The sequence below is a fragment of the Tachysurus vachellii genome, chromosome 15, assembly GCF_030014155.1.
Source record: "Tachysurus vachellii isolate PV-2020 chromosome 15, HZAU_Pvac_v1, whole genome shotgun sequence".
Lineage (NCBI taxonomy): Eukaryota > Metazoa > Chordata > Actinopteri > Siluriformes > Bagridae > Tachysurus > Tachysurus vachellii.
Window position 1 is genome coordinate 22,994,474 of NC_083474.1, and position 13,316 is coordinate 23,007,789.

At 41.7% G+C, this 13,316-nt stretch overlaps 1 protein-coding gene across 1 annotated transcript; it reads left to right on the top strand.

Moving 5' to 3' along the window:
• Positions 1 to 816: 816 nt before the first annotated feature.
• On the top strand, positions 817 to 3,638 carry LOC132857783 (E3 ubiquitin/ISG15 ligase TRIM25-like). The gene is made up of 3 exons (XM_060887819.1): positions 817 to 1,510; positions 2,501 to 2,560; positions 2,891 to 3,638. The coding sequence occupies exons 1-3, from the start codon at positions 850 to 852 to the stop codon at positions 3,418 to 3,420; spliced, it is 1,251 nt and encodes a 416-aa protein (XP_060743802.1). The 5' UTR covers positions 817 to 849; the 3' UTR covers positions 3,421 to 3,638.
• The last annotated feature ends 9,678 nt before the right edge of the window (positions 3,639 to 13,316 follow it).

A 13,316-nucleotide genomic window follows, 5' to 3' on the forward strand; every position in this document is an offset into this window, starting at 1 on the left:
TTTTGTATTGAATGGATTGTTTGCATTAATATTTTGTTTGTGCTACAACTCTGGTAATAAGAATAGTGACATTTCACTGGTATTGGTATAACTGATTTTTTTTAATTTAATTTAATAATGCAGTTAATTTTCATAAAATACCTTCTATAACCGTCTTACGCCGATTAACGTTATAGATAAATGCATCCATCTCCGACTGCGCGTGCACGTTGCGCGTGCCTGTGTTTCTCCGTTCAAATAAAGCAGACAGCTGATGACGCACTTTTGAAAGACTACAACGCACGCGCGTAAAAGCAAAGTAAAAAAATTCGCTCTTGCGTCAAACTGATAAATAATTTTCTTTCCCATCGACGACATGTCCTGCATTTTAACGTAATTTTTATTGTTTATTTTTGTAAGTAAAAATTATAGTTTTAGGGTGGCTGAGATCACAGACAGGGGGCTGGAGCCACTCTAAAGAAGGTCTAGAACCGCCCCTGGTACTGAGTAAAAAGTGTCTGAATATTATAAATATAATGTGATGATTTACCTTATTCAAATACATGACAAAATCATTTCAATTAATAAAGACTTAAATCACAGAAGAGATTCTTTACATTAAAAAGTCTGAGCTCATTTTCTCTGTAAAGCCGCAGCTTCTCTCTCTGTTACACTATAACACAAAACTTAGAGAACGAAACTTAACGAACCATCGAACGACGAACGAACCAACGAACGAACAAACGAACCATCGAACGAACGAACGAACGAACCATCGAACGAACGACCGAACGACCGAACTCTCTCTCTCACACACACACACACACACACACACACACACACACACTCACTCTCTCTCAGTGCAGGAAAATGGCAGAGGTCAGTATTTCAGTAGATCATTTTTCTGTGGATCACTTCAGCTGTCCAGTGTGTCTGGATCTCCTGAATGATCCAGTGACTACTTCCTGTGGTCACAGTTTCTGTAAGGTGTGTATTAATGCTCACTGGGATCAGGAGGATGTGAATGGCGTCTACAGCTGTCCTCAGTGTAGAGAGACTTTCACTCCAAGGCCTGTTCTACGCAGGAACAACATGCTGGCTGAAGTGGTGGAGAAACTGAAGAAGACTGAACTCCAAGCTGCTTCTCCTGCTCACTGTTACGCTGGACCTGGAGATGTGGAGTGTGATTTCTGCACAGGGAGAAAACACAAAGCCGTCAAGTCCTGTCTGGTTTGTCAGGCCTCCTATTGTGAAGATCATCTTAAACCTCACTATCAGTCTCCTGCCTTTAAGAAGCACAAGTTAGTTGAAGCCTGTGAGGAGCTCCAAGAGAAGATCTGCTCTGAACATGACAAACTGATGGAGATCTACTGTCGTACTGACCAAAGCCTCATCTGTTACTTGTGTACGATGGAAGAACACAAAGGTCATGATACAGTTTCAGCTAAAGCAGAAAGAACTAAAAAACAGGTGAGAACTGGATATTATTATTCTTTTTTAAGTCAATTTCTACAAATTCTATTTCTAATCTAATTTCTATTGAGGTGATCTGATTGGTTATATGACTGTCAGTCAGTGTAAGGTGCATTTTTATTAAAAGTCAAAGTGTGTTTTGTAAAGATGTGTGTCAGTGTACTTTAAATAGCCAACTGCATAACGATGATGATGATGATGATGATGATGATGATGATGATGATGATGATGATGATGATGATATTTATCATGGTCATGTGAAAGATTTTTCTGATTTCGAAGTCTATTTTGTTTTACTTCTAAAAGTGTTGAAGCTTCTTTAAGGCACATTTATATTTGCTTAATATTTATATGACATCCACTTCCTCCAGGTAACACTCACTGTCTGATCTACAGAGGGCGCTGTTCCTCACAAAGTTTCCTCCTAAAAGCTCATTACAGCAACAAGAAATGTTCCTGTCTGAGATCACAAGTGTGTCTTTGTTCTGATTCAGTCTGAGATTCATTCGTTCCTCTCGTCCACTTTTCTCCTTCTCTATGATGTGTTTCCTCTCTGTAGAGTTTCCCGTCTCTCTGTGTTTCTCCTGGATGTGACGACTCACCCAGCTTCACTGTCAATCAACATCTCTCATTTGATGGAGTGAGGAAATCTCTCTCAGGTCTGAAAAAACGAGTGAAGCAAATTTGTGAGGAGAAATTCAACAAAATCAGACCACAAGGTGAACAAACAAACATTGTTTCTGTATCACAGTAAAAAGAACCATAAAATTCATCTAACAGAAATAAGAAGTAAGCAGGAACAAGACTGCAGAAAATCACACAGTATTAGCATCAGTCTTGTAAATGACATCAAGATCAATTTAGCAGACAAACAAAGTACAAATCTTACATTTGTGGAGAAAATAGCTGATTTAAGCTGATGAATAAATTGAGATGGTGACGTTGTTGACGTCTGAAATAAACGTGAGGAAGCAAATTTTTCACATTCACACTTTAAACTGTTTCCACGTCATTTTTCTGTCTTGATTTTGTCTCTGTGTCTCCAAAGCTGCAGCAGTTCAGATGAGTTTACCTTCAGAACCAAAGAGCAGAGAAGATTTTCTGCAGTGTAGGTTTTACACACACACACCCACACACAGAGACACACACGCACACACACACAGACGCACACACACACACACATACAAAAACACACAGATGCACACACAGACACACACAAACATACACACCGAGTTAAAATGTAGGTTTACAAAACACACATACACACAGACACACACACACACAGACACACACACAGACATGTCTGTATTGTTGATCTAGATCTGATCCATGTTTATAGAGCTGCATTAGGAGGACAGAAACACAGACAGGTGTCTCACACACATTTATTATAAATCCTGTGATTAACATCTAACATGTGGACATTTTATTACTGTAGATTTCTGTTATCTGACTCTGGATCCAAACACAGCACATCATCAACTCATTCTGTCTGAGAAGAACAGAGTGGTGACACGGAGTAAGACACAACAGCGATACTCTGATCATCCAGAGAGATTTGACTCCTGGTCTCAGGTGTTGTGTAAGGAGAGTGTGTGTGGACGCTGTTACTGGGAGGTGGAGAGGAGGACATATGATGATGTGGACATATCAGTGTCATATAAAGACATCAGCAGGAAAGGAGACGGTATTGAGTTTTTGTTTGGACACAACAGTCAGTCCTGGAGTCTGTGGTGTTCTTCCTCTGTCTCTTTCTATCACAACAACATTAAGACTAAGCTCAGAGGTCCATCATCCTCCAGAATAGGAGTGTATGTGGATCACAGTGCAGGAACTCTGTCCTTTTACAGCGTCTCTGACACCATGAGGCTCCTCCACAGAGTCCACACCACATTTACTCAGCCTTTATACGCTGGAGTCTGGATGTGTTATAATAACTCATCTGTCAGGTTTTGTGATCCAAAATAAAATGTTAGTAAAAGTGTTTATAAAAACTATAAGTGAGGTGTGAGATTTAATTTGTCCCTGAGCTACACTGGACATTTTGTGTGCAGCAACTGGAACAGTAATGAATGCAGAATGTAGAAACAGACTATTTAACTGTATGCACTATTAGGATGGGTTTATTATAGTTGATATAAAAATGTTCAATGTCTCCTCATAAATGATAAACTTTACTCAAACTGCTGGTGACAGACTTCAGAAGTGGAAGAATAAACTGTTAATAAACTGTATTTTCTCTCAGTTCAGTCTTCTGCGCAGTCGCAGTACAGAGCACGAGTCACGTGACTTCGTTCGAGTGACACGAGCATGCACTCCTGTGAGAGAAAAAAACACCATGAAACAATGATATTTTCCATATTGTGAACTTATTTTATTTGCACTTAAATTTCAGTTCATGTTCTAATGCAGTTTCAAAATACAACACGGGCCCTCGTTTGGGACGCTTTTCATGAACTGACCCAAATGACAACAGAGCTGTCAAGTGTCACGCATTGAGAGTGACAGTCACTCATTTGGGTCTTTTCTCACGCTCTCCTGCCACACATTGTATTTCTCAGGCAGAAAAACTGACGATTAAGATTTAACGCAACAACCAATGAAAAAAAATGTAGTGATATGGATTCAAGTAGTCATGTACAGTATGTGTTGTTTCTCAGTATTATTAGTTATCATTTGTTAAATATGGTTCTTGCGTTAAATATATTTGTATATAGTACTGTGCAATGATGCCAACTTGAACATCACTTAGACCTGTAGACGCTGGTGGGTGACGCTAGAGGGTGACATGCAGGACATAGAGCTTCATTTATATATGAAGAAGCCACTCTAGCGGTCACTGATACACAGTTGAAAGATAACTCATTTCTATTTTTGTTTATGTGTTTTTACAGGTAAGATGAGTGATGTGTCATCACAGTTTGTGTTCATAAAATGTTTATACGTTAGTTATATGTGTTAGTTTGATGAATGTGTATATTAAATCGATAAATTGAGCGGTTGAGGTACGGCCGGCTGCACCAGCGCGATGGATTGCGCAATCGCGGCTGGGTGGAGGCCGCGTGATGCATTACGACTTAAGTGCCTAATGTCGTCAGAAAATATAATCACAATCACTCGTTATGAAAGTGTTGATATTTGTTTATTGTTATGGTTGTGTTCTGTACATCTGTCATGGGAAAGGAACAACTAAATTGCTGATACAGATTGTTTACAACAGAGCACATAGAGAGAAATAGCCTACTAAAAGGGAAACAAAGTGCTTATACACCGTTTGTGTATGGTTATTGAGTATTATTGTCTGTCTGATGTCATGAAAATGTTAATGTGTTACAGACAGTATTCAGCAATATATTCTCATTTTCTTTTGATGTGTTGTCATAAGATTGTGCAAAGTGAGTTTGTGGACATAGAGCTTCATTTATATATGAAGCAGCCACTCTGGCAGTCACTGATACACAGTTGAAAGATAACTCATTTCTATCTTTGTTTATGTGTTTTTACAGTAATAAAACAATATATGTGCCACCAGAAGTCTCCGCCTCTTCTGTGTGTGCAACAAAAACATTCATTAGCGAGGATATTTTCGATGGTCGGTTTGAACAAAACCTCAAAACGAAACAGCTTGTCTCTGGACGGGATATTGTCCTCAACCAGGACCCTAAAAATGTCTGCAAAATGACCTTCACCTCAAAGCCCATCAGTCTGCATCAAACTTTAGTGCCTTGTGGACACAGAAAAGTACAGTGGTGTATGCACAGCAGCTATGAAATTTGCATGCCTTTTTGGTTCAACCTATCTCTGTGAATCAGCCTTTTCTAAAATGAACTTTATCAAGAATAAACACAGAACACGCCTTACTGATGCACATTTACAAGACTCACTCAGACTTGCAGTGTCAAATTATTCACCAGATTACAGTACACTGGTGTGCAGAATGCAGTGCCAGGCTTCCCACTAACAGACATTTACAGACAAAGAAGAGATAACATGTGTTCATTGAAAACACCATAACATTAAACTAAAAATGGTGCACAGAAATGTGAACATTCATTCATTCATTCATCTTCTACCGCTTATCCGAACTACCTCGGGTCACGGGGAGCCTGTGCCTATCTCAGGCGTCATCAGGCATCAAGGCAGGATACACCCTGCCAACCCTTCGCAGGGCACACACACCAGAGGTGGCAAAAGTAATTCACCAGGAATCCTTTTTGACGCCGATTATTTCCAACATCTCCCTCATATATGGCCATGGGTGTTCAGGAATGTCCTCGTTGTTAGTTATTTTAACATCGGTGACTCCCTCTGAATTAACATTAGCCATTCCTTTTGTAGGCGTGCTGCTCATTGTTAGCTCCGCTATCCTTAGTCTATGTCCGATAGCCGGTAAATAATACACCAGCCACATGGTGAAAAAGCCGCACAATGATAGGATGATAGGCTGGAAACAGCGCTCAATGAGAAGAAATAATACTAAAAGTAACGAGTCTGTTTTGAAAATGTAAGAAGTAAAAAGTACAGATGTTTGTGTAAAAATGTAATGAGTAAAAGTAAAAAGTTGTCTGAAAAATAAATAGTGGAGTAAAGTACTGATACCAGAAAAATTTACTTAAGTACAGTAACGAAGTATTTTTACTCCATTACTTCCCACCTCTGACACACACACTCTCATTCACTCACGCAATCACACACTACGGACAATTTTTTCCAGAGATGCCAATCAACCTACCATGCATGTCTTTGGACCAAGGGAGGAAACTGGAGTACCCGGAGTATAAACTGGAGTACCCGGAGTATTTGTTGTATAAATCATTGTTAATAATTGTGGAGAATAATTAACATTGACATGTGAGCAGTCTCTTCACCATATTATTATTATTATTATTATTATTATTATTAAAAATTGATCTGTGCAATTTTGCTCTTGAGGAAGTTTGTATCAAACCGGTAGCCCTTCGTACTACTCAGTTCCCTTGAAGTAGCCCTCAGTCTTAAAAAGGTTGGTGACCCCTGCACTAAAGTGACCCTGTGTGTTTATGGAGCCTTAAACCTAGTTCCTTAAACATTTACATTTACAGCATTTGGCAGACGCCCTTATCCAGAGCGACGTACATACAGTAAGTGCTTAAATCTCTAGCATTGAATAATTAATGCTGGCTCACTAGGTTACATACTTAAGATACCATGAGTTTAAAACATTTGTTCAAAGTTACAATGAAAAAGTGTCAGTTTTTTTTAATGCAAAAGATAGGGAAAGAAGTGCTAGTTGAAGTGTTTGGTGAATAAGTAGGTCTTCAACTGCCGCTTGAAAATAGCCAGTGACTGAGCTGTCCAGACCTCTAGGGGAAGTTCATTCCACCACCTTGGTGCCAGAACAGAGAAGAGTCTTGTAGTATACTTGCCTCTTACCCTGAGAGATGGTGGAATCAGTCGAGCAGTGCTGGTAGATCGGAGGGTGCGGGATGCAGTGCGAGGAGTGATGAGGGCTTTGATGTAAGAGGGAACTGGTCCATTTTTGGCTTTGTAGGCCAGCATCAGTGTTTTGAATCTGATGTGTGCAGCTACCGGAAGCCAGTTGAGGGATCACAGCAGCGGGGTGGTATGCGAGAACTTTGGCAGGTTGAAAACAAGCCGGGCAGCTGCAGAAAAGGACAGTTGATTGTCCATGGTTACCCCAAGGTTGCGAGCTGTGGCTGAAGGGGAGATCAGATCGTTGTGCAAGGATATAGCAAGATCATGACCTGGGGATGAATCACCTGGGATAAACAGCAGTTTAGTTTTGCTAGGATTGAGCTTTAACTGATGAGCAGTCATCCATGATGAAATTTCTGCCAGACATGCTGAGATCCGATCAGAAGCTGTGGTATCCGAGGGTGGGAAAGAGAAGATAAGTTGTGTATCATCAGCATAGCAGTGGTAAGAGAACCCATGTGAGGAAATAACTTCACCAAGAGAGTGAGTATACAGGGAGAAAAGAAGAGTGCCAAGTACTGAGCCCTGTGGGACGCCAGTGGAGAGTCTGCGTGGAGCAGATGTCACTCCCCTCTATGTTACCTGATATGAGCGTCCTTCCAGGTAGGAACCGAACCATTCCCAAGCTGATCCACAAATCCCAAGACTCCTGAGGGTGGATAAGAGAGTCTTGTGGTTGACCGTATCAAACGCTGCTGAAAGGATTATTGAAACATTATTGACCTAAGAGAAATGTATTCTTGCTTGATGAGGTCACATGGCCGAGGAGCCAGAGATCTGAATCAAGCATCGCATTAGTTCAGGCAGGCCACGTAGTAAGCACATCAGCTTATCAGCACAGTTATGCCACGCTGCATGCTAGGTTACATCACATTATGTTACTCTATGTTATGCCACGCTATGTCAAGCTAGGCTACGCTATGTTATGCTAGGCATGCTACATCATGCTAGGCTATGGTATACCTCGTGGTGTTAAGCTATGTCATGCTATGTTATGCTATGCCATGTTATGCTAAGTTTTGCCATCCATGTCATGATGGGTCATGCCATGCAATGCTTGCCATGCTATGTTACATTATGCTAGGTAATGCTATGCCTCGATATGCCTTGCTATGCTAGGTTATGCTATGCTACGCCATGTCCCGTTATGTTATGCCAGGTTACGCTATGCCTTGCTAGGCTATTTTATGTCACGCTAGGTTATGCCACGCCTTGCTAGGCTACGTTATGTTACGTCGTGTTAGGCTATGTTATGCTACATTATGCCATGACTTGCTAGGCCATGTTATGTTACGTTACGCTATGCCTCGCTAGGCTGTTGTTATGTTACGCTATGCCTTGCTAGGCTAAGTTACGTTACATTATGCTATGCCTCGCTAGGCCGTTATGTTATGTTATGTTATGTTAGGCTATGTTCTGTTACGTCATGTTACGTCATGTTACGTCATGTTAGGCTATGTCATGCTAAGATACCTCATTCCTCTCCCCAATTTTCCCATTTTCATGCTTCGGTTGATATGCTTCCCAGTTCATTAAAAACAGTCGAAAAGCGGCATGGATGGGCAAAGCAAATCGCTGATGCCTTAAATAAAAAGAATTTTAAAAAAAGGGCACCAAAAGGAGCTTCAGGAGAACACAAACCCACCACCATCGACAAGACACCTGCGTAGCGAGTGAGCAGCTTTTAAGTTCTCATTTAAGTTCTCATAAGTAACATCAGCGTGGATCTCACCTGTACCTACACACTGACGCAGTGCTGAAGAAGGCATATCAATGCCTCTTCTTCCCAAGATGGCTGAGGAAGATAGGAATGGGCCCTAGCATCCCCAGAACATTCTACACTATAAAGAGCATCCTGATGGGCTGCACCACTGCCTAGTTCGGAAACAGCATGCTGGCAACCGTAAAGTTCTGGAAGGGTTGCGCGAACCGCCAGCTACATCGTCGGAGGTGAGCTTCCCTCCCTCCAGGACATCTGCTCCAGACGGTGTATAAGGAAAGCCCGGAGGATCATCAATGACTCCAGCCACCTGTACCACAGACTGCTCTTTCTGCTCCCTCAGGAAGACGTCTCCGCAGCATCCGATCGCGCACTAGTCGACTGAGGGATAGCGTTTCAACTTACTACAGCAACATGCTTGCCGCAATACGCTGCCATCTGCCAGCTCAGGGCAATGCTTCCCCTACCGCCTCCACCATAGCCGAGTGGATATACATCATGCTGTTGAAAAAAAAAAAAAAAGCAACATGCTTGTTGCAAATATGCCACCATCCACTCAGCTCAGGGTGATGCTTCCCCTGCTGCACTATAGCTGAGTGGATATACAACACGCTTGTTGCAAATATGCCGCCATCCGCTCAGCTCAGGGTGATGCTTCCCCTGCTGCACTATAGCTGAGTGGTTATACAACACGCTTGTGGCAAATATGCCACCATCCGCTCAGCTCAGGGTGATGCTTCCCCTGCTGCACTATAGCTGAGTGGATATACAACATGCTTGTTGCGAATATGCCGCCATCCGCTCAGCACAGGGTGATGCTCCCCCTGCTGCACAAAAAAAAAAAAGCCCAGATGCCTCTCCTTCAGGCCTGCCTTGCCCAGCATTTGCCCTGACCATCCTCGACTAAGCTCCACTCTGCAATCCTACCTTCCCTCAGCATCACAGTACATGAGATCAAGTATAGCCAATCCACATTAAAGTCCTATGACTCTGCACGGTTTCGCTTTGCCAGCTTTAGTGCTGTCTTTTCAGCCAATGTTTTACCTGTTAACATCGCAATCGTGAGTGCTTATATCATACATTGTCTTCAAGCTCAAAAAATGCAACCCTCCTCCATTAAAAGCCAAGTCGCAGGCATCCATTCCACCTAAGATGCTTGGACCCGTCTGTCTGCAGTCTGCTGGAGCATCCACCTATCCGCCAGCCCCTCGACGGCATCAGGAAAGGGACACCAAAAGGCGCAGACAAGCGACTTCCTCTCACCCTCCCTCTCGCCAAAAAACTGGTTACTAAACTGAGACAGGGTGCTTTAGCCCTTATCAGGATCTTCTCCTGGAAGTGGTGTTTCCGTGTGCTTTTTACGGTTTCCTTAGGGTGCTTGAATTCACGACAAGCCAATACGTTCAATGCCACCCATGACCTCACGGTGTCTGATATCACCCTTGATGAACATTATTTGTCCATTTTTCTAAAGCACTCTGCCCCTTTGTTTCCATGTCCCGGTATCCGGGTCTTCGCCCTCACGCACGTCCCCCCGAACCGCTGGTCTTAACCAAGGAGAGCGAAGCTATGTCGAGATCCTGGTTCGCCGGACGTCTACACGACCCTTCCGCATCGGAGCCGTGACAACAGCAGCCTCGGTCACCACGACTCCCACCTTAAAAAAGTCTGGGACGATGGTCCTCTGCGGCATACGAACGCTACGTCCGTCTGGAAACTAAGGACATGTTAAACGCCCCAAAAGCCACGGACCTCCTCCGATCACATCTGCCTTCCTAATGTGTGTTCCCTTCCTTCCCTCTCTCCTCTCCTGCTTGCCTTCGCTCTCATTCACGCCCCCGCCATGCTTACCAGCTCCCAGCCCCGAGTTCTCTAGGGCACGCCGTCCCCACCGTAGTGGTGGTTAATAATTAAAAAAATAAAATAAAATAAAAGTAATTAATTAATCAATTACTCAATTACTCAATTAATTAATTAATTAATTAATTAATTACTCAATTAATTAATTAATTAATTAATTAATAAAAATGTTTGATGTGTGTGCTTCGCTGGGGAGCCGCTGGTGTGAAGCTGCCATCTGTGGGCTTAATAAAAAAATAAAAAAATTAAAAAATTCAGCAAACGCTCTCCACAACACGCTCACCGCCTGGGTGACGCTTCCCCTGCCGTCTCCACTATAGTTTAGTGGGTATGCAACATGCGTTGTCATATCGCGCGGCAGGGGTGTATGTGTTTTAGCAACAAGCTTGTCGTGATCACGCTGCAAAGCCAGCCCAGGGCAACGCATCCTCCACGTCTCCACTAGCTAGTGGACCCCAACTCCCGTAGTCTATTGCATGGCGGTCGCTTAGTTCTCCCTCTTCCCACGACCTACACCTAGCTCCGACCCAGCAGGTACTGATAAGCTGAAGTGACTCCCTCTTGTATATTCGCTCTAATTCTCCCATTTAAACTATATTTCTTCTCTAATTAAAACACAGTGAGATTTGTGTTTTTTTAATCACTTCCCGCCCAAAACGAAGACTTTCCAGCCTCACAGCAGCATTCATACGAGTCACTTTCCATCGAGTGATTCGATTCTTTCTAGTGATTCGAACTACACGAGATGCGTTTCGGTTCATAATCGCCTAACTACTGTATATAACATTTAAATGTGTTATTCGATGCCGCAGCATTAAAGTACGTTTTTGAACGAATATAAGCTTTCTGAATGTTATAACTAGATTTAAGTTTTAACAGCTGATGTTTTAAAAGTTAAATCCATTAGTATTCATTAAAATAGCATATTTGAATTAATTAATTTCTGATTCCGAATCAATTAGACTAAATGATTCACTTGAAAGAGTCATTTTAAAAGAATCGAATCATTTGTGTATCTCTAAACAGTACTGTTAATATGATGGGAGGGGGCCAAGATGGCGACTGAGTAACATGCTTGTGCTGAAGCTCTGCGTTCATCTTTAGTTAACACAAGATTTAATATGTAAAAGGACACAAATTAATAAATTTTTAATTGGTTTGAGCAAGTCTTTCTTTGTTCTTTCATTTTTCCAACTTTTCCACGAGCGGGATGGATGTAGATAAATCTACTTGTAGAGCCATGCATACGCAAGGAAATCTCTGGAATGACGCTTCAAATGCAAAAACTGATTTCTTCAAAATGCCAGATCAAAAACTCTCACATGCATTAGGAAAAAATCCTTCTGCCTTGGTGATTTTAGGAGGTGATTTTAATATAACAATGAATAATATGCTGGATAGGTCTCCTCCAAGGAAAGCAGTTTCTCCAAATTCAAATCTTGTAGCATTTATGGATAAATTTGACTTGACATCTGGAGAGAAATGTATCCGGATGCGATCCAGTACACCTGGAGTAATAAGGACTGTTCAAGACGATCAAGAATTGATTATTGGTTGATTAATTATTAATAATATATCTATTAATATTAGCAACAGCCCACTGACTGACACACGGCTATTTATTTGGTAGTTAATTTATCGCAAACTATAGCATTTCCTACCTCCAAACTGTTACTCTGGAAATTACATAACTCCCTTCATGAATACAAAAAGGTCAAGCAACAGATTATTAAACTGATCCAAATTTACTGGCAAAGGGCTAAATCACAAAATAATTATGGACGTAATTAAAGTATGAATTAGGTAAATTCTTCAGAAAATTTGGAAGTGATATAGCAAAGCAAAAAAGGTTAATAGAGGATGAAGTACTTTCTGTTTTATCATCTAAGGAACCATTGACGGACATTCAAAGAACTGAATATTCCAAACTACCATGTACAAATCCAAAGCTAAAGGAGCCTATGTTAGATCAAGGAAAAGAATGGCTGGAAAAAGCAGAACAGAATTCAGCCTATTTTTTTAGGTTGGAAAGATCCAATGCTGCGAACACTTCTATTGATCGTCTCTGTACAAATGATACAGTTCTCGATAATCCTAAGGACATAGCTTCTTTTTGCTCCAAATTCTATAGTAATATTATATAATAGTTAATAGTTATATACATCAAGATATTGTGATATTGTGATAATTCAGCCAAATCCTTTTTTTGAATCTATTAATCAAAAATAAGGGCGCACGGTGGCTTAGTGGTTAGCACGTTCGCCTCACACTGCCAGGGTCGGGGTTCGATTCCCGCCTCCACCTTGTGTGTGTGGAGTTTGCATGTTCTCCCCGTGCCTCGGGGGTTTCCTCCGGGTACTCCGGTTTCCTCCCCCGGTCCAAAGACAAGCATGGTAGGTTGATTGGCATCTCTGGAAAATTGTCCATAGTGTGTGATTGCGTGAGTGAATGAGAGTGAATGAGAATGAGAATGTGTGTGCATGTGTGTGCATGTGTGTGTGTGTGTGCCCTGCGATGGGTTGGCACTCCGTCCAGGGTGTATCCTGCCTTGATGCCCGATGACGCCTGAGATAGGCACAGGCTCCCCGTGACCCGAGGTAGTTTGGATAAGCGGTAGAAGATGAATGAATGAATGAATAATCAAAAATAAAATTATTCCTTTAGAGGACAAAGAAGCTTGTGATAATAATATATCCATATCAGAAATTCTTCAGGCTATTAAGAGTCTAAAAATTAATAAAAGGTTGTGATGGTTTAACCTCTGAGTTATATAAGATGTTTGCTGATGACTTTTCCCCTTTCTTACTTA